The 25,305-nt window shown below is 41.8% G+C and overlaps 3 protein-coding genes across 3 annotated transcripts; 1 reads left to right on the forward strand and 2 right to left on the reverse strand.

Annotated features, from left to right (window-relative positions):
* Nucleotides 1-850: 850 nt before the first annotated feature.
* Nucleotides 851-4,512, forward strand: LOC132558433 (uncharacterized). Its single transcript, XM_060223001.1, has 3 exons — nt 851-877; nt 1,665-3,633; nt 4,379-4,512. The coding sequence occupies exons 1-3, from the start codon at nt 851-853 to the stop codon at nt 4,510-4,512; spliced, it is 2,130 nt and encodes a 709-aa protein (XP_060078984.1).
* An 8,352-nt stretch (nt 4,513-12,864) lies between these two features.
* Nucleotides 12,865-13,839, reverse strand: LOC132558434 (uncharacterized). Its single transcript, XM_060223002.1, has one exon. It carries the CDS (start codon nt 13,837-13,839, stop codon nt 12,865-12,867), a length of 975 nt encoding a protein of 324 aa, XP_060078985.1.
* A 5,684-nt stretch (nt 13,840-19,523) lies between these two features.
* On the reverse strand, nt 19,524-23,261 carry LOC132558443 (EKC/KEOPS complex subunit TPRKB-like). The gene is made up of 4 exons (XM_060223015.1): nt 23,034-23,261; nt 22,191-22,313; nt 20,734-20,907; nt 19,524-20,404 (listed from the first exon to the last, which is right to left on the reverse strand). The coding sequence occupies exons 1-4, from the start codon at nt 23,175-23,177 to the stop codon at nt 20,312-20,314; spliced, it is 534 nt and encodes a 177-aa protein (XP_060078998.1). The 5' UTR covers nt 23,178-23,261; the 3' UTR covers nt 19,524-20,311.
* Between the last annotated feature and the right edge of the window lie 2,044 nt (nt 23,262-25,305).

Here is a 25,305-nt window from a genome sequence, read left to right on the forward strand (position 1 = left end):
AAAAAAAATCCTCTTGCTGATTTTTATTTCCTTCGTGACGTAACAATAGTGTGTAAAAATGAAATAACGCCATAGTTTGATTTATTTCTTTGCTGTAATCCTCATAAAAAACATGTCCGTGGGCAACAACTATTGTTTACAAAACTTACTACAACGCATTTAGAAAGTATAACCGAAAACCGCATATTTGTCAAACTGGAAAACAAATTAATAACAGGATATGAACAAAAGTTCTTATTCACAGCCTATGACATCGTTAATCCTTTGGAAAGTATAAGAAGTACACCATATTCTCCAGTACATCTTCTGGTTCGGCAACGAAGAAACCCACCATATTACTCTAGACCTTAATTTACGAAATGATAAACACTGTATTCCTAAATTTAGAACCGACTTCATTCACAAATTCTCGTTGCAGGTAGATTAAGGGTGTAATCCGATATGAGACAAAAAATGAAGTTTGTTCTATAGTCTAAAATTAGGGTTGCGGCTGCTGGAATAGAATGTTTTAAAATACTATCCTCATATTCGCTGTATGATATTGTAGACATATGACAAAAGTTCATCGGGTTGAGGTTAACGAGTTCAACAACTTTTACGTAAATGATTACAGTATCCTGGCAACGAAAGAATTTTTATGGTATTTGGGTTGGCCTGAAGCACCCAGAAACAAACATGGCTATCTACAGTAGATCCAGATATATTTACACATACTATCCATAACCTGCTTTGATTTGTAAATGTGCTGAATAAGACGTTAATCAAGATAATACGTCATTGCATTCTGTTTGATTTCACAATTTGTCCCGGTGTAATGATTCCATTTAAAATTTGTCACAGGGATCAAACGATGCAGGTTGATGACAATTATGAGCAGGTTTTATGGTTGTCATAATAATCTCATTGAGAAATATTATATTTTTGTGCGACATGACGCTGGACGTGTTTGATATTGGTTACTTTGCCTGTTGGTTCCGTTGTTGTGTACCTTGTTCTCATTTGAGAACATGACATTACTTACGTGGATTGACTAAGGTTTACAAGGTGTGTGTCGTCTAAGAAAACGCTTACTCTTCCGAAACACCTGGTCTTATCATCCTTTTTCCAAATCTTTCTTCTGTTCATATTGCAACAGTTTCCTTTTAATTTTGTTTAAATTCTGATTATGCTTTTGTTCACATGATATATCTTGTTGTTGATCTCATGGATTTTTTATTGTGACTTTTGGAAAGAGAAAAAAATCCTGATTTACTTATCGACTTGATTTGTCTAAAACCTTCCTAAGAATGCGGTAGTAAATTATCTATGAAAATAACGCAAATAGATAAAGATATATGTAAATATTCTAGATTAAAAATTGTGAAAAAGAAGAAAATAAACATATATTAATAACAGACTGCCTATGTGAGTCAATTAACCAAATAAACGGTAAGTAGATAAGTGTCTTTCTTTGTTTGATTAATTTAAAGTAAAACAGTTTGTTTTTAAAAAATCTGATTGATTTTGTCGTTTCTTGAAGTATCAAAAGTATAAATGGTTTTCTTACTTTGAGAGGGTTTATAGCTAGGTTCGGGTATCCATTTTTCACAGTCAATAGATTAGTACCAAATTTGAATCTTTGAAACGTTAAGGACTAGTTATTTTATGCAATTGTTATCTTACAGGTTCTCTTCATAATTATCGCTATCCTTGGCATGTCAATCACCTCGAGCCTCGGTTTCGAGTGTGATAAAACAGCTTCTGTGTGTGAAACAAGCTTGGTGATTGAAAAGAAATTGACAATGATGCATGACGTCGAAGAGCAAGTGTATCCTTATAACGGCAAAATTTACAAATATGACGTAGTCGATCCTTCTAAAGCCACACCCATTCCCACAGATGAGGTTATGACGGCTGATGGCTGGGAGGAAAACAGACTGGTGGTCGTTGCAAATGGAACTCTTTCTGGTCCTCCGATCATTGTGTACAAGGGACAGCGCTTGATCATCCACGTCCTCAATAAGCTTTACTCAGATACCGTTACCATCCACTGGCATGGTCTTCACCAAAGAGGAACACCGTGGATGGATGGTGTACCATTTGTTACACAGTGTCCAATCCTCGCCGGACAGAAGTTCACGTATGACTTCACACTTGACCAATCCGGGACTTACTGGTATCATTCTCATGTAGGTAATCAGCGGACCAAGGGTATCAATGGAGCTTTGGTTATAAGAGAGCGGGATCAGACGATGAAAGAGCACATTATGACAGTTCAAGATTGGAACCACTTCTGGGGCGCCGACATGGATCACCTTAAGCTTCAGTACGGTGATTTCTGGAACCGAGTTCCTGAGGATGTAAGACAGTCAGTTGATGGCGGTTTCTTTGATCCTTTCTATGCTACCTCTGTTCTTATAAACGGTAGAGGGCGGTACTACAAAAACACGACGACAGGCGAGAACAACGGAGCTCCCTTGTCGGTATTTTCTGTGATTCAAGGAGAGGCGTTGAGGTTTCGGGTTATCAATGTAGGAGCCATATATCCCATTAGAGTATCAGTGGACGATCATCCTTTAACACTTGTTGCATCAGATGGTTATGATGTCAAACCTGTCGAGGCGGAATCGTTTATAATAAATCCCGGAGAAAGATACGACTTTATCCTTACAGCCAATCAAAGCGTTTCAAACTACTGGATACGGGCAGAAACACTTGAAACTAAATTGCATCGAGTAGAAGCTATTCTTCGATACCAGGGGGCACCACTAGTAGAACCTAGCACTACCAGGAGACATTGTACGCCGACAAACAGATGTCTTGTTGTCAACTGTCCTTTTACAAATTATCCATTTGGTGATTACACTGACTGTCTGAGGTTTGATCATCTCAGGTCAGCAGTGAACGATGATCCTGCGCCTGAACCAACATCTGCTGATACATTTAAAGAGCATTTTCTTAATTACGCTCTACCAACTGAAATATCGTCAATCAATGGAATCGAGTTCGAGGATCCCAGTGTTTCTGCTCTGACACAGCCCTTCGAAATCGAGACATCTTGCGACAAAGAAGACTGCGGCGAGGACAAGACATGCAAGTGTACTCATTCATTAACAACTAAACACAACGACGTCGTGCAACTTGTCTTGTTGAATATGGGAATAGGAACGGGTGACGCTCATCCTGTTCATCTGCATGGTTACTCCTTCTACGTACTTAAAATGGGATACGCTACCTACAACGCAACGACCGCCAAATACATTTCTCCAAACACCGATATCGACTGTAGAGGTGGTGGAGATGATATCAGCTACTGTAATAACGCTACTTGGCGTGATCCGAACTGGCGCGGAAACAACGTGCCAGGCATGGAACTGAAAAATCCCCCTCGGAAGGATACACTCATCATCCCAAGTGGAGGCTATGCTGTAATAAGGATCAAGGCCGATAATCCCGGGGTTTGGATCATGCACTGTCATATTCAATACCATGCAACACTGGGTATGAGAATGTTGATAAATAGCTCGTATCCTTTACATCCGTCCCCTCCGGCAGGGTTTCCGGTTTGTCACAACTTCCCGCCAACATCTTACCGAGAGAATCTCTATGCCAGTAAATCTATGACATCTGCTACCCCCCAGCAGACCATTACCAGTAAGTATAGTTAAGTCGACTAAAGTTGATTTTTTCCCCCTATTTTACTATTTTGAAGGTTTTACTACACGTTCAATTCTAGTTTATAACGTAAACAACCATTTAAAAAAAATTCCAGTACCCACTTTCGGTAACATGATGACGTCATACAAGCAGTGGAGGACTTTTTGGACGGTCAAGAAAAGGACTTCTTTAATAGTAACATTAAGGCACTTGGATATCGCTGGCAAGTGTGTATAGATACTGAAGGGAAATGTGCTAAAAAAAGCAATATGTCCGCCAAAAGTCAAACCCTTAGATATGAGGCTCACAACAAAAGAAATATCCAGACAATCATTATCTATTGAAAATCCGGACTCCTTTTCTTTATTAAAAGAAATATCCTAACTTGTATTATCTATTATAAGAAATATCCAGACACTTATTATCTGTTAGTATACCACGCCATATAAAAAGACCTCGAGATGTCTTTTTCCCTACACATTTCCTTATGTAATTTGAAACAGATTTAGCAGCTGTCTAATCGAGTTAACACAAATTAGTAACAGTAAATAAACGTTAGGAATATACGTAAACGGGAAGTTAATTGAAAGTTTAAGATAAAAGGCAAATTTAAGGCACCATCCAATTATATGAGAAAATTTGAAAACATTTTGAAACATTCTGACTGTACATGGAAATTTGAGAGTGATGCTTTGGCCAATACTAACAATGCTTTTAATGATTTTTTTTTTATATCTTTAAGATTTGTATGGAATGACAGCAACCACGACGTCTTTTGGAGGTCAGGTCCCTGTTGTTGGTCGTAGGCGCCGGGAATCTATGGACAGACATATACCAACGCGGAAATATCGCGGATCTCCTAGGAACAAATATTGATTGTGACATGTCTTCTGTGTTGAAATATAATTTTTTTTTTACTGTATTAAAACCATTTATCAAATACCAACTGGTTAATCATAGTGTAATCTTGTCTTGTCATATGGATGGCAATTTTCCTCATTAAAGCATAATAATTATATATCAATACTTTTTAGTTGTTTGCTATTTTTCTTCACAAAGATCGCACCAAGAGTCCAAACGAAGTAAAAGTTTGATATGGATTATTTGTCTTCTGAATACATTTTCTTCGTTACGACAATCCTTAGAGTCCTGCCACAAGTGGTAACAGAGAAATTCATAATCGTTTGCTGGGTTTATCGTCCTGTGGACAGCCTTGTCGTTTGGAGGCGGAATATCTTTCCGTAGCTAGTGGTTGACTCACTGAATATCATGCGGGAGGCTCTCCGCATGCCGTCCAGAGCAATTCCGGCAAACTGACTTGCCCAAGGGCACAACCATTTCAGCAGAGACCAGCCCTTTAACCATTTACGATCAGATCGATAAAAAGAAGATTACTTATCTACATATGTGTGTGTGAGTGTGTGTGTGTGTGTGTGTGTGTGTGTGTGTGTGTGTGTGTGTGTGTGTGTGTGTGTGTGTGTGTGTGTGTGTGTGTGTGTGTGTGTGTGTGTGTGTGTGTGTGTGTGTGTGTGTGTGTGTGTGTGTGTGTGTGTGTGTGTGTGTGTGTGTGTGATGTTTGAGGGTGTGGGTGTGGTGTGGTGTGTGAGGGTGTGTGTGATGTTTGAGGGTGAGTGTGTGTTGTGTGGTGTGTGTGTGGTGTGTGTGCGTGAGGGTGTGTGTGTGTGTGTGTGTGTGTATTTGTGTGTGTGTGTGTGTGTGGTGTGTGGTGTGTGTGACGTATGAGGGTGAGCGTGTATGTGTGGTGTGTGGGTGTGTATGTGTGAGTGTGTGTGGTGTGTTAGAAAGTGCTTACGCTGTATTAAATGAGACATTATTTTCATTTTATTAGAATTTCAATTTTATTATATATAACTATATATCACAAAAACATTGGACATAACACAATTGACGAAACAAGAAACAGCACATTTTTATCCGTGCCCTGTCCGGGCCTCGAACTCACGATCTACGTCTACGGCAGCAAATCCCATGCTAAGAAATTCTGAAACTGCCTAACCATTAAACCATCGCAACAAGCTGATGGAAGAGCGATATTTTTTTCTCAAAAGCATGCTTTGTACTGCATTGTCTTTATAATCGCTCATTGAATAAAATGATTGGTTAATCGGGATCGAAATTTATAGCAACAGAAACAGGAGTGCAAATCCAGTGTCACAAATACAATACTGTGTTTGTCTGCTATTCGCCTTGATGAAAATCATACATCTACGACGCATTGAACTGATTAAATTACCCAAACAAAATTATCACTGCAAAGTTCTCCCGGCCAACGTTACATCGAACACGACCGTCACACGTTCTCTTGGCCGACGTTTCACCTGAACACGACAGTCACTGTAACGTTCTCCCGGCCAACGTTACATCGAACACGGCCGTGACTGTAACATTCTCATGGTCGATATGACACCCGAACACGACCGTCACTGTAACGTTCTCTTGGCCGACGTTACACCCGAACACGACCGTCACTGTAACGTTCTCTTGGCCGACGTATCACCAGAACACGACCGTCACTGTAACGTTCTCTTGGCCGACGTTACACCTGAACACGACCGTCACTGTAACGTTCTCCTAACAAACGTTCCACCTCAACACGACCGTCACTGTAACGTTCTCTTGGCCGACGTTACACCCGAACACGACCGTCACTGTAACGTTCTCCCGGCCGCCGTTTCACCTGAACAAGACAATCACTGTTACGTTCTCTTGGCCAACGTTACATCTGAACACGACCGTCACTGTAACGTTCTCTTGGCCGACGTTACACCTGAACACGACCGTCACTGTAACGTTCTCTTGGCCGACGTATCACCAGAACATGACCGTCACTGTAACGTTCTCTTGGCCAAAGTTACATCTGAACACGACCGTCACTGTCACGTTCTCTTGGTCGACATTACACCTGAACAAGACCGTCACTGTAACGTTCTCTTGGCCGACGTATCACCAGAACACGACCGTCACTGTAACGTTCTTACGGCCGACATTACACCTGAACATGACCGTCACTGTAACATTGTCACGGCCGACGTTACACCAGAACACGACCGTCACTGTAACGTTCTCTTGGCCGACGTTACACCTGAACACGACCGTCACTGTAACGTTCTCACGGCCGACATTACACCTGAACATGACGGTCACTGTAACATTGTCACGGCCGACGTTACACCTGAACACGACCATCACTGTAACGTTCTCCTAACAAACGTTCCACCTGAACACGACCGTCACTGTAACGTTCTCCTAACAAACGTTCCACCTGAACACGACCGTCACTGTAACGTTCTCCTAACAAACGTTCCACCTGAACACGACCGTCACTGTAACGTTCTCTTGGCCGACGTTACACCCGAACACGACCGTCAAAGTAACGTTCTCCGGGCCGCCGTTTCACCTGAACAAGACAATCACTGTAACGTTCTCTTGGCCAACGTTACATCTGAACACGACCGTCACTGTAACGTTCTCACGGCCGACATTTCACCTGAACACGACCATCACTGTTACGTTCTCCTAACAAACGTTCCACCTGAACACGACCGTCACTGTAACGTTCTCCTAACAAACGTTCCACCTGAACACGACCGTCACTGTAACGTTCTCCCGGCCGCCGTTTCACCTGAACACGACCGTCACTGTAACGTTGTTACGGCCGACGTTACACCTGAACACGACCGTCACTGTAACGTTCTCTTGGCCGGCGTTACACCCGAACACGACCGTCACTGTAACGTTCTCTTGGTCGACGTTACACCCGAACACGGCCGCCACTGTAACGTTCTCTTGGCCGACGTTCCACCTGAACACGACCGTCACTGTAACGTTCTCTTGGCCGACGTTACACCCACACACGGCTGTCACTGTAACGTTCTCTTGGCTGACGTTACACCCGAACACAACCGTCACTGTAACGTTCTCATGGCCGACGTTACACCCGAACACGACTGTGACTGTAACGTTCTCTTGGCCGACATTTCACCTGAACATGACCGTCACTGTAACGTTCTCTTGGCCGACGTTACACCTGAACACGATCGTCACTGTAACGTTCTCTTGGCCGACATTTCACCTAAACACGACCGCCACTGTAACGTTCTCTTGGCCAACGTTACACCTGAACAAGACAATCACTGTAACGTTCTCTTGGCCGACGTATCACCAGAACACGACCGTCACTGTAACGTTCTCTTGGCCAACGTTACACCTGAACACGACCGTCACTGTAACGTTCTCACGGCAGCCGTTTCACCGAACGTTACACCTGAACCAGAACATGACCGTCACTGTAACGTTCTCTTGGCCAACGTTACATCTGAACACGACCGTCACTGTAACGTTGTTGCGGCCGACGTTACACCTGAACACGACCGCCACTGTAACGTTCTCCTAACAAACGTTCCACCTGAACACGACCGTCACTGTAACGTTCTCCTAACAAACGTTCCACCTGAACACGACCGTCACTGTAACGTTCTCTCACCTTGGCCGTCACGTTACACCTGAACACGACCGTCACTGTAACGTTCTCACGGCCGTTACACGTGAACACACCGTCACTGAACACACCTGAACCGACCGTCACTGTAACGTTCTCTTGGCCGACGTTCACCTGAACACGACCGTCACTGTAACGTTGTTACGGCCGACGTTACACCTGAACACGACCGTCACTGTAATGTTCTCTTGGTCGACGTTACACCCGAACACGGCCGCCACTGTAACGTTCTCTTGGCCGACGTTACACCTGAACACGACCGCCACTGTAACGTTCTCACGGCCGACATTACACCTGAACACGACCGTCACTGTAACGTTCTCACGGCCGACATTACACCTGAACACGACCGTCACTGTAACGTTCTCAAGGCCGAAGTTACACCTGAACACGACCGTCACTGTAACGTTCTCTTGGCCGACGTTACACCTGAACACGACCGTCACTGTAACGTTCTCTGGGCCGACGTTACACCTGAACACGACCGTCACTGTAACGTTCTCCTAACAAACGTTCCACCTGAACACGACCGTCACTGTAACGTTCTCTTGGCCGACGTTACAACCGAACAAGACAATCACTGTAACGTTCTCTTGGCCGACATTTCACCTAAACACGACCGTCACTGTAACGTTCTCACGGCCGGCGTTACACCTGAACAAGACCGTCACTGTAACGTTCTCTTGGCCAACGTTACACCTGAACACGACCGTCACTGTAACGTTCTCACGGCCGACATTTCACCTGAACAAGACAATCACTGTAACGTTCTCTTGGCCGACGTTACAACTGAACACGACCGTCACTGTAACGTTCTCACGGCCGACGTTACACCTGAACACGACCGTCACTGTAACGTTCTCAAGGCCGAAGTTACACCTGAACACGACCGTCACTGTAACGTTGTTGCGGCCGACGTTACACCTGAACACGACCGCCACTGTAACGTTCTCCTAACAAACGTTCCACCTGAACACGACCGTCACTGTAACGTTCTCTTGGCCGACGTTACACCCACACACGGCTGTCACTGTAACGTTCTCTTGGCCGACGTTACACCCGAACACGACCGTCACTGTAACGTTCTCTTGGCCGACGTTACACCTGAACAAGACAATCACTGTAACGTTCTCTTGGCCGACGTATCACCAGAACACGACCGTCACTGTAACGTTCTCTTGGCCAACGTTACACCTGAACACGACCGTCACTGTAACGTTCTCACGGCCGACATTTCACCTGAACAAGACAATCACTGTAACGTTCTCTTGGCCAACGTTACATCTGAACACGACCGTCACTGTAACGTTGTTGCGGCCGACGTTACACCTGAACACGACCGTCACTGTAACGTTCTTGCGGCCAACGTTACACCTGAACACGACCGTCACTGTAACGTTCTCACGGCCGACGTTACACCTGAACACGACCGTCACTGTAACGTTCTCAAGGCCGAAGTTACACCTGAACACGACCGTCACTGTAACGTTCTCTTGGCCAACGTTACACCTGAACACGACCGTCACTGTAACGTTCTCCCGGCCGCCGTTTCACCTGAACACGACCGTCACTGTAACGTTGTTACGGCCGACGTTACACCTGAACACGACCGTCACGACGTTACACCTGAACACGACCGTCACTGTAACTTTCTCAGGGCCGACGTTACACCTGAACACGACCGTCACTGTAACGTTCTCTTGGCCGACGTTACACCTGAACACGACCGTCACTGTAACGTTCTCTTAACAAACGTTACACCTGAACACGACCGTCACTGTAACGTTCTCAACGCCGAAGTTACACCGGAACACGACCGTCACTGTAACGTTCTCTTGGCCGACGTTACACCTGAACACGTCACTGTAACGTCACTGTAACGTCACTTAACTCTTGGCCGACGTTACACCCGAACACGGCCGCCACTGTAACGTTCTCTTGGCCGACGTTCCACCTGAACACGACCGTCACTGTAACGTTCTCCTAACAAACGTTCCACCTACACACGACCGTCACTGTAACGTTCTCTTGGCCGACGTTCCACCTGAACACGACCATCACTGTTACGTTCTCCTAACAAACGTTCCACCTGAACACGACCGTCACTGTAACGTTCTCATGGCCGACGTTACACCTGAACACGACCGTCACTGTAACGTTGTTACGGCCGACGTTACACCTGAACACGACCGTCACTGTTACGTTCTCCTAACAAACGTTACATCTGAACACGACCGTCACTGTAACGTTGTTGCGGCCGACGTTACAACCGAACAAGACAATCACTGTAACGTTCTCTTGGCCGACGTTACAACCGAACAAGACAATCACTGTAACGTTCTACACCTGAACACGACCGTCACTGTAACGTTCACTCGGCCTACGTTACATCCTAACTCGACCGTCACTGTACCGTTGTCGCGGCCGACGTTACACCTGAACACGACCGTCACTGTAACGTTCTCTTGGCCGACGTTTCACCTGAACACGACCGTCACTGTAACGTTCTCTTGGCCGACGTTACACCTGAACACGATCGTCACTGTAACGTTCTCTTGGCCGACATTTCACCTAAACACGACCGTCACTGTAACGTTCTCTTGGTCGACGTTACACCCGAACACGGCCGCCACTGTAACGTTCTCTTGGCCAACGTTACACCTGAACACGACCGTCACTGTAACGTTCTCCTAACAAACGTTCCACCTGAACACGACCGTCACTGTAACGTTCTCTTGGCCAACGTTACACCTGAACACGACCGTCACTGTAACGTTCTCTTGGTCGACGTTACACCCGAACACGGCCGTCACTGTAACGTTCTCTTGACCAACGTTACATCTGAACACGACCGTCACTGTAACGTTGTTGCGGCCGACGTTTCACCTGAACACGACCGTCACTGTAACGTTGTTACGGCCGACGTTACACCTGAACACGACCGTCACTGTAACGTTCTCTTGGCCGACGTTACACCTGAACACGAACGTCACTGTAACGTTCTCTTGGCCGACGTTACACCCGAACACGACCGTCACTGTAACGTTCTCTTGGCCGACGTTACACCCGAACACGACCGTCACTGTAACGTTCTCTTGGCCGACGTTACACCCACACACGGCTGTCACTGTAACGTTCTCTTGGCCGACGTTACACCCGAACACGACCGTCACTGTAACGTTCTCTTGGCCGACGTTACACCCGAACACGACCGTCACTGTAACGTTCTCTTGGCCGACATTTCACCTAAACACGACCGCCACTGTAACGTTCTCTTGGCCAACGTTACATCTGAACACGACCGTCACTGTAAAGTTCTCTTGGTCGACGTTACACCCGAACACGGCCACCACTGTAACGTTCTCTTGGCCAACGTTACATCTGAACACGACCGTCACTGTAACGTTCTCTTGGTCGACGTTACAACTGAACACGACCGTCACTGTAACGTTCTCACGGCCGACGTTACACCTGAACACGACCGTCACTGAACACGACCGTCACTATAACGTTCTCCTGACCGACATTACACCTGAACACGATCGTCAATGCGATCAAAGTAAAATCTGGATTTGCCTGTGAATAACATTTCAGACCAGTCCCTGTTGGTGAAAAGGAGGTCTGTCCTGTACCAGGCTTAGCACGAAACTCTGTGACGTTGAAGTAAAACCGGACAAATCGCGGGACATCGTCGGCGGATGTTGGCCTCCCGCAATCTGAGACTTGTGGTTAAGGAACTGAACCTCCTTTAGCCCTGGAATGCTTCTAGTAAAGAGGACCGAAACCGATCACGCAAATGCAACGTCCGTTTACACGTATCTTACCAACGTGACGTCACATGTACGTAGAAATCCTTTATATACTACTATGCTACCGTACTCCCATAAAAACACAACCACTATATGCATGTGAGCCGAGCGGACGATAGAGCCGGCATTTAATGTCATATTCTCTTTTTTTTTTTTTTTTTTTATATATATACATTCCCTTACTCACTCACTAGCCTCTCGCTGCCCTAATTCTACCATGTATAACAAGCCTTAGGAGAACCAAGCGAGCCACCCAACCTCAAAACCGTTATACGGGATGAGAGGAGGTGCACCAGCCCAAAGTGCTTCAGGCTCCCGAAATAATGCTGGGATTTCAATTGTTCATTGATTTTAAGCACCTGCATTTTAATGGTCTACCATGGTATTTCTACCGGTCGTTAGATACTTTCACGCTTTATATTTCTTCAATACCTTTACTGAAAAGCGAAAATATGTAAATTATATATTCTATACTATATATAAGTGCCTTGTATACGTTTTCACCCGAACCCTGAAACTATAGCAGTCAACTCTTTGGAAGTCCGCGGCTAGAATGAATACCCGATATACCCCTCACGTGCGCGTCGGTACCCTAGTACTCCACGTGGCACGCCAATCATTCTCCTGATTGGTCAGGTACTATACACTGCCTTGCACGCCTTGCGTACATATGTACGTGACCGAAACTATAGGATAGCAAATTTCCGCTATTCTCCGAAACGCGGAAATTTTTGAAATCCTTTATATACTACTATGCTACCGTACTCCCATAAAAACACAACCACTATATGCATGTGAGCCGAGCGGACGATAGATTATAAAAGAACGGGATGCGACAAACCGATTTACCTTAAAGCTAATGTAACCTGCCTAAAACGTCGATAAATCAATTACCTGACCCTATAAGCCTAAGCGCTTTGTAACCTGCAACCTATGCGACAAAGAATCTGAAATGTACCCGTCCTTGGAAATGTCGCCTCTCCAACGACCATGGCGTTTCCAACACCTCTCATTCACGTCATTATTGGCAGCCTCTGTAGCCCCACCAGCTCTGAGTGAATGCAAACCCAAATTCTGGTTAACTGCAACTTCTCGCAGCCTCCTCACTATGCATTCTCGAGCTCGAGTATAACTCAATGCCTTGTTCTTATGGATAAGTTTGCAGCTGGCTCTACCACGCACCAGAGGCCTGAACAAAAAATAGTCTGGATCTGTGCTTCCTAGTAAAGACATATACTTCTGCATGATTCTATAAGGACAAGCTACTGTCTCGCCTCTTGCTATCACTAACTCATCACCTAACCTATATTGATCCGTTTTGCTTTTCCTAATAATAAGCTTAAGATAGGTATCTTGAAATGAAATGTCTCTCACCCTCAGCGCCCTCAACTCATCATACCTCAAAAATCCCGCGAATGCGAGCACAATCATTACTAAATCTCTAATGACAAGCAGATCTGTTTCGTCTTTATACTTTTCACAAAGCTCTATAATGTCACTGGCTGAAACACAGTCCTTCTTAACCCGAGGTGGCCGATCCTGTCTCTTGGAAGATTCCATCAAACTTTTCACAAAACAGTTTTCCGTAGGATCCGGCATCCCGCTAATCCCATGTGCCCATTTTATAGAATACAGAGCCGTGGTCAAAACGCTATGTGAACATCCTGTGTCTAGCATATGTGTTAAATACAACGCCACATGGATGGGTTGCCCCGGAAGCGCGCAACCCCCTTCCCGCGTAATGAATTGGCTCCATCTCCGAAAACCACCATAATACTTGAACACAGTATTGTCAGCTTTAGAGCTCAGCACGTATCCAGCCATCTTTGAAGAAAGAAGTTCTAAATGTCGAGATGGCGACCCTACCGCCCGCATCGCCTCGTCTATCCGTGCCTGTAGTCCTAGCCCTGAAGCATGAAAACATCTAGATGAGCACCTGCTAGCTAATTGAACGTTATACGCAGTGCAAACATTACGGGCGCCTTACTTCCGGTAAACACCCCATTATTACCCTTCCCCTGGATCACACTTCCCGGGGGTAACTGCTTATAATCTTTGACGAAACAGGCAAATCGACCGTCACCAGGGGCGATAACTGGCCAGAACGGCGCTGACGTCCAGTATGGGACCACCAGAACTGCTTGAGCTTGCTCGTCTAGTAATTTGTTAACTACTTTGGGTATCAACCGCGGGGGTGGTACTAACCAATTATTTTGACCTGCCCAAACTTGCAACAAACCATCAACACCCGCCGTACCGGGACACCACCAACGCGAATTAAACAACTCGCATTTTGTATTATGTGTCGAAGCAAACCTATCCACCGTAAATGGACCCCATGCATCGTCCAAGTCTAGGAACACGTCCCTGTGTATTCCCCAGTCATCACTGTCCCCAGACTTGCTATACAGATCTGCCAACTTGTTCTCCGCCCTAGGTATCCAGGAAGTGACAATCTCACACCCCGCATTGTTGCAAATATCCCGAATTTGCCTTGCCTTCCCCTGTAGTTCTTTTTTCCTACTGCCATTGTGTATTATACTAGCTACATTCTGGCTGTCAGTCAACCACAACACCTTACGCCCTACCAGGCGTGGCCCTACCAGGCCATCCATGTAATAATGTCTCAACATGCGAACTACCGCCTCGAGCTCGCGCCATGTAGAGCTCTCCGTCATCTCAGCCTCCGACCACGTACCTATGACCTCACTGTCGTTTACCTGTAGCACATATCCACCGTACCCTGTGCCTGATGCATCACTGTAAATTGATACGTCATGGGTATTGTCTCTGATGTGGAATGGCCTCCCGTTTAGCACTCTAACATTTCCTGCCCAGAACCTTAGCTCGTCTAGTGCTTCCTTGTTAATAAATATAAAAGAATCCCATCCTGCCCGTGTCAGTATGCATGCATACATATACCTGGTCATGAGACGCACAACGGTCCCAAAGGCAACGCCCATAGAAATTACCTGACCTACTACCCCTGCTAGGACTCGAGCTGGTACACCTAACCTCCCAACCGACACAGAATCTAAAACTGCCTTCACCGACGTCTCAAACCTTACTAACCTTTTTTCTGAAATATACACCATACCCTCTGTCATATTCCATCGCAACCCTAGCCATGTAACCTCCTGGGTTGGTTCCCATTCACACTTGTTCTCCGCTATCAAAAACCCGAACCTGCCTAAATCTTTATGTACCTGCCTACTAAGCTCTACTGCACGTGTCTTATTCCTGTGACCCCCAATTCCGTCATCGAGATACATGATGACCCTGTGACCTCCAGCTCGCCAGTACTTCACGAGCTCCCTAGTAACTTTCGAAAATATGTACCCGGCCGTGGACAGTCCAAACGGTAATACCTTGAAAACGAAATACCTCAATTTTCCATCAAAATTCCATGCAAAACCAAGGTAGGTTTGGTGATCTGGAAAAATTTCTATGTGGTGATATGCAGATTTTAAATCGAATGTGAATAGGAAATCTCCTTTACCAAACATGTCCAACGCAACCGAAGAATCCTCGTATCGGAATGCAAATTTATATAAAAAAGGGTTTATATGCCTGCAATCTAGCACCAAACGTAACTTCTCTTTATTTCCCGCTACTGTCAGTGGATTTATAACCGCCGGTTTTACAAACACCTCCCGAATACAACCCTTCGAAAGCAGACTGCCTATTTCCTCCCTCACAAAACCACTGTTCTCTATTGATGACCTATTGTTTCTCAAAAAAACGTCGCTAGGCAAACAATGAAACGGTAATTTATATCCCGACCTTATTATATCTAATACGACCGGACATGCACCAATGCTTTCCCATTCATCGATTACACCTCTCAACATTCCTAATGGTGACCTAACCTGTGAACTCTGAACCCCTACTGAACTTAAATTGCTCTTGTCGGTACGACTACTCTGTAACAGTAATTGACATGCATGTTCAACCTCGTTATCAATTTCATCATCGTAAGCTATGTTTCTACTTATCTTATTTTCCTGCACTTGTGACGCCTGCATCTTGAAACATTCCGCCCTCCAGTGTCCTGGTTTCCCGCAGCTGAAACAGAGTCCGGGTCTCTGGTTAGGAGGGGGCGTGGCTTTCGACACTGGGACATCCCGTTGCTCCGACACGTGTTGCCGTGGGGCTCCATAAGGGTAAACACGTCTGCCTCTGAATAACCTCTGGGTCCTGGCCTTACGCTGAGCTCTGTTTTCTGCCCGAATGATGCGCTTTTCGTCCTCCGAATCGGAAGCTAGGGTGTTAGTTTCGTATTCCTCGACAACCCGCCAACCTGTTTCAGATGAATCGGCCAATTTAATAAGTTTTTGCCTGTGAACTAACAGCTCCATACCTTCTACAATTTTTTCCGAAGCTCTCTGTGTGTATGTATTTGAGGCAGGATTATCTTGCAGAGCGGACTGGCCTTCCTTCAGCTTCAACACCACCTTGGAATTAATCCTATACTGTTCCTCGTTCCCCTTACGCTTGAATTTATGAGTGTCCGAGGTCATTTCAGCTATTTTTGATAACTGAGTTTCCGAAAAATCCCTCTGACTTTCCTGGAGCTCTTGTCGTAGGCAATTGAATTTGGAAGACAACATCACTTCCAACTGTGACAGCATATCGCTTTGCTGCGAAATATTTGGTCCTCGTTGAGCCGGCTCCATAACTATAGCAGTCAACTCTTTGGAAGTCCGCGGCTAGAATGAATACCCGATATACCCCTCACGTGCGCGTCGGTACCCTAGTACTCCACGTGGCACGCCAATCATTCTCCTGATTGGTCAGGTACTATACACTGCCTTGCACGCCTTGCGTACATATGTACGTACCGAAACTATAGGATAGCAAATTTCCGGATTCTCCGAAACGCGGAAATTTTTTAATTATAAACGAAGTAAACATCATTATCGGATTAACTTGGCCTACCCGTCCGAAACCGCGTGCTAGACACGTTTTAATAGCCATCTGTTGTTTGTTTATTATATATTGATAGATCGGTAGGTATATAAACATCTTAGAAGCCCTGCATACCCAAAAGTGAATTATGTAGTCGTTTCGGCCGATATTCCTTGGCTTGCACGCGCACACGTTGTCGAGGGTTTTTAACTGTTTTTGTAGCAATGTTACACTCTCGATATCGTTTGAACAATAAAAAACGTGTATGTGTTCCAATTTTTTACGACACATTTCCTCTGTCACAAAACTCCGATGAACTTTATCACGCAATGACGAAACCACGGAAACGAAACGAGCTATCGCGATCGGTAAAAAGGACCATTGAAAGCGGAGGCTGTCCAGATCCGTAGCTCTTCGCAATATTGTGCACTGGACTTTTTTTTTTAAATAAAAAGAAAAATGTGTTGTATTGAGTGATACACTGATAAAGATAATGTGTTTGCGAATTTAAATGAAAAATGAAGCGTTGAAAGACTTTATAGTGACTTCATTAAAATTGTTACAAATACTGAGTAAATTTATGTGAAATAGTTGCAAAATTAACGTTAAATTCCAATTGAACTTAAAATGGATTGTTTGTTTCCTTTTATTCAATGTTTACAATAGTAAATATATATGTATATTATGATATAAACTAAGGAATATATACATAATTATTCTTCTGTCAATTCAGCAATTTTGTCTTTTTTACATGCATTTCATTAAATTCAACATTTCAGTTTATTATAATTAGTTAATATTGTTGAATAATATACATGTACATTACTTAATGATATATATACTCTTTATTTTAAACAGAGTTATGGTTCTTTGTGGTCAATCTGATCCACCTTACTATTAAGACCACCTCGCTATTAAGACCACTTTTGTCCAGTCCCCAAAGTGGTCTTAATAGCGAGGTTTCACTGTATGTCTTCGTGGTGTATACCAAAGAATGTGGATAAGTTAATAGTCCGGTTGTTCTGTATTACAAGCTGGAGAAGACGGACGATGCGACAAATCAGCTTCTCTTAAACGGGAAGGCAATTTGAAATGAAATCGGCTTGTTCATATACGCAAACTAATTTTATCGTCAGATGTTAAAAATCATTGTAGATGGTACATTTTCATGATGATTTTGACTTTCTTAGTGTCCTTTAAAAATGGGCGTCTCCACGTAAATACAAAATGTAGCTGATTTACTGCATGGTTTTGGTTTACAACAATGCAGAAGAAGATGAACTATTTTGAGTAGCAATTCATTCCAAAACATTTTTCTAGTTTTATTACTTATTCTCAACGTTTCTTCACAAGTGGTATTTCTTGGAAAAAGGCAATTAATCATGAATTTTCACGGGAAAGAGGACATGCACGGAGAAGTCTACAGAAAACAATTTACCCATGGAAACGTAGTCCACGAGGTCTATTTCGCCTGTCTGTGGGTCTGTGTTAGGACCAGTATGAGATCCATTGGGACTGTATTGCTGAAATGTTCTGTAGTTTATGGTGAAAGTACTTGGAGATTATTCTGTCATCTTTTATATTCAACACTTATGGAGTCTTGCAGGCGAATTATCATGACGTTGGGCCTCTTTACCCTTATCAGAGGAATTCGTTTGAAGAATTAAAGAGAATCAGTGTTATCTTTTTGAAAATTATTAGCCCTTCAACCAAGTAAACCACTATCAACCATGGTGACTCCAGGTTCTTGGTTTTTTAGGAATGAAAATTATTTAAAGGTAATTAACTCTGTTTGATCATATATCATGACACATGGCCTGTAGACTTTGCTTTAGACCCCCAAGACCTTGAAACCTGGTACATATATCATGGCACATGGCCTGTAGACTTTGCTACATCTGACCCCAAAGACCTTGAAACCAGGTACATATATCATGGCACATGGCCTGTAGACTTTGCTACATCTAACCCAAAAGACCTTGAAACCAGGCACATATATCATGACACATGGCCTGTAGACTTTGCTACATCTGACCTCAAAGACCTTGAAACCAGGTACATATACCATGACACATGGCCTGTAGACTTTGCTACGTTTGACCACCAAGACCTTAAAACATGGTACATTTTGCCAAAGATCTTATACTGAGGTTTTTGCTTTATTTTTGCCATTAATCTGAAATCATGACATTAAATATTTAGTGAAGAAGGTGATTTCAACACATTAGCCATGTTAAATTCAAGTCAAATTCAAATCATCAAAAAATGCCAATAATCTCCCTTGATCAATGTCCATGTCCATACCCAATATTGCTATAGATCATTGTGGTTTGGTAGGGGCTCAAAGGACAGTAGAGAAATTTAATGATAATTTGGTTGTCTTATTTTTTCGAAATTTCAAAAACACAAGACGAATCTGAAGATATCATTAGAACAGCAATTTCAGGTTTCTTCTAATAAATTTGCAACATGTATTTCAGTCACCAAATTTCAGAATCGCTGCCAATCATTTAATCAATTGTAGAGTCACAACTCTATATTTTTTGGAAGGCGGTGCACAGCAGGTATGTCAATTTAAAGCAGACTTGAATTCAAGGTAGATTTATAGACATCATATTTACACAAATGAAAACCAGTATACTTTAAAATCATTAATTTTCATGAGGATTTATTTTCTTTGTAGTCATAGGTATTTTAAATCCATTTATATGTACACAAAATGATAAACATCTAAAAATGGACATGGATTTTAGAACTGTAAACCAGTGGATTTTATGAGCAAGACTTATCCATGATATCAGATTAGAAAGAATATTTTTGGAAAACCACTCAATTTGAGAACCACAAAAATATATGATAAATCACATTCAATCTGAAAACTTGAAATTGACATTTTCAAACTATTCTTGTTTGTGAGATTACAAGTCTGAGGTCGTAAAATAAACAAGTCCATTAAAAAAATAATATATGTTGTAGGAATTTAATGCTCTGCTTGTCTAGAAATCAGTTTCTTACTAATTATCTTCTGAAAGGTCATTAATGGAAAACCAAATGTTTTCCTATCAATATCATTGATACTTAATGAACGTGTCTGAACGCTGATGATAGGTGAAATATTGATGAGATTCAACAGAAAGTCAACTGAAACCCTTTGTCACAAGTATACCTGTCTATTCTGAATCAATAATACACTTTAGACAGGTTTCTCAGTAAACATATTCATTACTGACGGTATGTCTAAACTGAGGAGTCTATAACAGACCAATCTGACCTATATCCTTTTATATCTCCATATGTTTACATAGTCTGAATTATTCTGACATTCTTCGTTCTGACTTTGATAAATCAATCTAGGGTGTTTGTGTACCTCCACATATTAGCCCTACTGAAAAATCTGTTACAGAGCAATCCAATATCAGCCTCTGTTCGTGTAATTTGTTCAGACATTCACAATATCCTTGCTTGAGATTCTGGCTATGACAGCATCAGACAGGGAGCATGTGGCTAACTCTGCATCAGTTATCTTGTAAATCTGAAATAGAAGTTAAAGAAAGAAAAAAGAATGAGAAAATTCATTTGACATTAAAGCTTATCATCAAGGTCATGGTACTAGCATGGTCAGGGTTCTTTGAACCTATCTATTGTTGAATTTTCTTTTTAATTTCCTGAAAGGAATATTCAATATTCTAAGGGATGTAAATTTATGATGTTATTAGATCCTTAACGGGGGCTTTTAAATTCTGCCATATTTTTATCACATTTTAGTATTAAAAATTGTTTATTTCAATTAAAATCTAATAGATCTTTGATCTAGTTATACTTATCAAAAAAATGAATTGAAAATGGAAAGATGAGCCCTACTTTTTTTATTGATGGTATATCTGCTAACGTTTCCACTTCTGCTACATCAATGAGTTCTCCCTGGATATAAGTAAGTAAAGAGTCCAGGACTACCCCATCAACATCATCTGTGATGGCTACCATAACACTTTGGTCAGTGTCAGCGAGGCCAAATTTCCTGAAGGATTCTGAAATCTTAATAAATATACAGAAAATTAAGCCTCCACAAGTGTTCCAAAGAGCCTGCTTCAACGAGCTAATTCCTTGGATCCTGGCCTTGTGGTCGAACATAAGTCAATTTCACTATTCATGAAGACTGCTGCAGACTTAACTTGGACAATATCCTTTCATGTAAGAAGGATTTTTAAGAACTTACATTTCCCCTATTGGGTCCCACATCCCTGATGTCAGACTCCTGGTTGATACACAATAAGATTCCTTTCACCTAGATATGTTTCAGACTAAATTGGGAAAGAATCAAGACATTCCCACAAAAGAAAGACTTTAGAGAATTTCCTCCATTTCCACTATTTAACCCCACCCCAGTGGGCAGGGACCCACCATCTTTACAAAATTGATTCCCCTTCACCAAAGTGTGCTTCAGACTAAATAAGGACAGTACCCTGATATATATCTTCAAAAGAAAAGGATTTTAAAGAATTTCCCCCAACGGGCCCTGCCCCTCCCATCCTAAGGGACCAAGACTAATCCTTTAAACAATATGAATCCCCTTCATTAAAGTGTGTCACATCAAATATGAACAACATTTGGCATTCCTGCAGGAAAAGGATTAGATTTTTTTTCTGTATTTCTCCTATTTGAGTCCCTGCCCCTCTTGACCCCAAGGGGGCCAAGACTGACAGTTTATACACTTGATTAAAATTCAGCCAACCATGGTCAGGTTAGCTAAAAACATAACTACACAAAATGTATATATTGTTCATCTATATTTGTCAAACAATATAAAGGTAATCAAAATGTTGAACCCCACAGTACAAGAAGATCCAAATTAACATGTCCTCCTGCCAACTGTCATAAATTTTTTGGAAACTGGAGCTTCATAGTAAAATGTAATGAAATGAATGTACATATCTATTTGCTAATTTTGGACAAAGTATTTTCATTGCTACTTTTTATTTACATGTATGTTTTTTTTTTCTATATGAAAATATAATCAGAATTTTGCATTGAAGATTTCTTATATCTTTTATGACAACAGGCAAGTACAGAGTACATTTACTTCTATCTTTATAAATGGAGGACAAATAAGCATAAATTTTCAAATAATTTAATACCAATAATTTCTATAATGATTAACTTCGGGGAAAAAAACAAAAACAAAACAGAAACTGATTAGCATATGATGTTTTAACAAAACTGGCTGCAGCTTTTCTGCCATGAAAGTATCAGGAAATGTTCATGCAGGTAACTATAAACAACAGATTTCGAACGATAAATGATATTTTTCCACTACATACATTTTTGGTGGGTGATAAGCTGAATAGAATTTCTGTGTGAACATTTTTGGTCATCATCTTGTTGACTTTGTTTAAATGTACTGCTCTGTTTGCAGCCACAATTACTTGGAAAGGATCCATAATCTGAAAGAAAAAAAAACAAATATAATGGATTGATTCTAAATGTACTACTTTATCAATGATTAATGCTATTTTTTGACAGAAAACAGGAAAAGAAAAATATCCACGAGAGTGATAGCTTGTAAAATGTGTACAAAAGTTTTGTGTAGTTCTTAAACAATGCTGTTGCCATACTTTCAGAACCACGAAAATTGAAATTATTTTACCTATCTGTTTCTATGGTAACAAGAAAAATTAGAACTCCTCTATTGCAAAGGCGCCACTAGAATTATAGGATAATAAGTGGACTAAATTAAGCTGGACAGTTTTGACATTTTACTCCTGAAACAGTAAAATTTGTAGCTGTGCCTGTTTTTCATGGTAAAAATACAAGAAAAAAAATCTTTGAAAGACAAATAAACAATCAGAAAGTTATTATGATAGTTGTTCAAAGTTTCATGTAGTTATCTTGAACACAACCGTACGTGCGCACACAAGACAATGTTACCAATGAGGGCGATGAGAGGCAGTTCGCAACATACTTACTTAGCGATACTTAGCGATATTTTTCGGTACAGGTCCTTCACGGTCCTCTACACCGGACCGTATTCATCCCATATAATGTTCGCTACGTCATGGTGAACGATTTAATGTCACAGATTCGTTAACACCTTCACGCATCTATATATTAGAAAAACACCAGATACTAGAAAGTATTGTATAAAATCTAGCAATTATACTCACAACAGACGTCTTCAATAGCGCAGCCTCAAATTTCCCAGTCATCACACATTGTCGGAGTTCTTTCGCATTGTCAACATTTCTGAAAAGTGCGAGTGTCACGGTCGAATCAGGGTACAGTGCATTTCTAATTACCTTCGCCGACATATTCCGAGGATTAAAAGACCGTTTTCTTCTTGACAAATAGTGGTTTGCAACTAATTAGTGTTTTCTTTGCATACTATCTCTATTTCTGAACATGCCGGATGTGGATATCTTTTATTATCTTTATCACCTGAAGAGCTCCGTAACGGCACTGACTTGGACTTAGTTACCTCCCATGTTTATCGTGTCGCACTTACAGTATTGTTATTTGTACTAATTCAAAACATGTCTTATCTGATTGTAATTATTTACTTCATACTAAAAAGATAATCGCTAAAATGTTTTACATAAAGATTTGTTTAACTCTAATGGACGAAAACAAGAAGTGTTATTAGACGAAAAAAAAATACAAAACAAAACAAAATAAATTTACTTTTCTGTTCTTATGGAAAACGCATCGTGTGGTAACTATCAGTGGCACGGTCCAATTTCACGCATTCATCCTAAAATAACACACACATCAAAGCATTTTGCATTTTGAACATGCTAAAAGGTCACCGTCTTTTTTTTTTTATCTTTCCCGTCTAAATATTAATTGAAATACATTTAGATACATTTCAACGACAGGCGTTTTTTGTTTTTGTTTGTTTTAGCTTTTTCTCAACTTTCAGTTTTGTGTATTTACATATAATTACGGATCTACCAATAAATACATCTGGAATTTTCTTGCGTTCGTTCCGGTTACGGTTCGGAGATGTCATTTTTTCTATTTGATGAATTGAATGTCAGTTAGCAAAGTGTTGATTTACGATGTTGAATACTGAAATTACATACCCGGAACAAGATTTTTACAGGGTGACATGCAGAAAACCAAGTAGGCTCCTATTACCGTCCTTGCGGCCATCCGCTTCCATGGCTACAGCCGCGCGTTCACCATGTTTTGTAATTACGGTCATCCAATGATATATGTTCAATTTTTTATGAGTAAGGCACAGAGATACCTTCAAAGCAATCTGAAAGTATTTCAGTAATATATTTGATGCTCACGGATTTCACCGTCCGGATTGCGGGACGTTGAGGACGGATGTTGGCCTCTCGTTATCTTTTTCGTGTAGTTCTGGAACTGATCCATCCAAGTCCTGTAATGCTTCTAAAGAAGAGGACTGCTTTTGATTATGCAAATGCGACGTTCGAATGCACGAATTTTGCTGGCGTGATGTCACACACGGATGTCCGACCTAGCCCTTTCATTTGGACACGAAGTAGCAATAATGCTTATAGTCCTCGGTTTCCCTCAATTCGACAATAAAAAATGTTTACAGAAGACGCCAAACTGTGGTAAGGAACAGGAAGTAACAACGATGGTGAAGTGCTCCAAAACGATGTTGACATAAAAGATGTACTTAGTAACTCATATATGCAATAACTTTCTCTTGGTCGTAGCGTGAATTAGATACCTACCAAAATTACGAGGAGTTTTTATATTATTGTTAGAAAACAGTTTAATCAGTCTGAAAACAGATGGTTGGCGATTAAAGATTAAAAACGAAGTTGAGGATGAAACTCATATAATGATCTGAATATGCTGGACATAATAGTATAAAATGAGCTTCACCTTTAGCTTCGTTTTTGTCACAAAGCGTGCACAGTTTTTGAGTTATATGAAGGTCAAAATATCTTCCATATTGACATTTAGTGTATGCGCATTCAACATATACTTAGAAATAATACTTTTATCTTTAAAAGTTAGTGGCTTCTTGAGATAGGATTGTGTAGCAAACTGATCTACGATAGGTTTATATATAACACACTTTGAAGAATTATTAAAACCATTTCTTAATTCTTGAATAAAAATATCCACTATCCGTAGTGTTTATACAATTATTAAAAATAACTTTCATTTGGTACCTGGTGTGCTAACCATAGCTTGATGTTGACAATTTACTGACGGTATGTGCTTGTTGTTTATAAATAAAACGAAAGCCATTGATGACGTAAGTTAAAATTGATTTTATTCTGCTTTTGTTACAATAAGGTATATATGGTTCTGAACAGTCCGCTACAGATAATTTGCTTTTGATACATTTTGCATTAAATATTGAAGGAGACTTCGACTCGAAAATGAAATCAATTTTAGTGTGGATCGGCATGAAGCATTTATAATTTATCTGTCCAATTTTGTAAACTGTTG

This window comes from Ylistrum balloti, unplaced genomic scaffold (genome assembly GCF_031769215.1).
Source record: "Ylistrum balloti isolate Yb309-2 unplaced genomic scaffold, AGI_CSIRO_Ybal_v1 Utg370790, whole genome shotgun sequence".
Classification (NCBI taxonomy): domain Eukaryota; kingdom Metazoa; phylum Mollusca; class Bivalvia; order Pectinida; family Pectinidae; genus Ylistrum; species Ylistrum balloti.

Excerpts from the sequence above, each read along its gene's own strand:
- LOC132558433 (XM_060223001.1), top strand. The coding sequence starts at position 851 with ATGCAGGTTGATGACAATTATGAGCAG. Across the intron at positions 878-1,664 it reads TTGATGACAATTATGAGCAG|GTTCTCTTCATAATTATCGC; the intron begins GTTTTATGGTTG and ends GTTATCTTACAG. Across the intron at positions 3,634-4,378 it reads CCCCCAGCAGACCATTACCA|ATTTGTATGGAATGACAGCA; the intron begins GTAAGTATAGTT and ends TATATCTTTAAG.
- LOC132558434 (XM_060223002.1), bottom strand. The coding sequence starts at position 13,839 with ATGCGGGCGGTAGGGTCGCCATCTCGACATTTAGAACTTCTTTCTTCA.
- LOC132558443 (XM_060223015.1), bottom strand. The coding sequence starts at position 23,177 with ATGTCGGCGAAGGTAATTAGAAATGCACTGTACCCTGATTCGACCGTG. Across the intron at positions 22,314-23,033 it reads CGCTATTGAAGACGTCTGTT|ATTATGGATCCTTTCCAAGT; the intron begins GTGAGTATAATT and ends TTTTTCTTTCAG. Across the intron at positions 20,908-22,190 it reads GCTTATCACCCACCAAAAAT|ATTTCAGAATCCTTCAGGAA; the intron begins GTATGTAGTGGA and ends ATATTTATTAAG.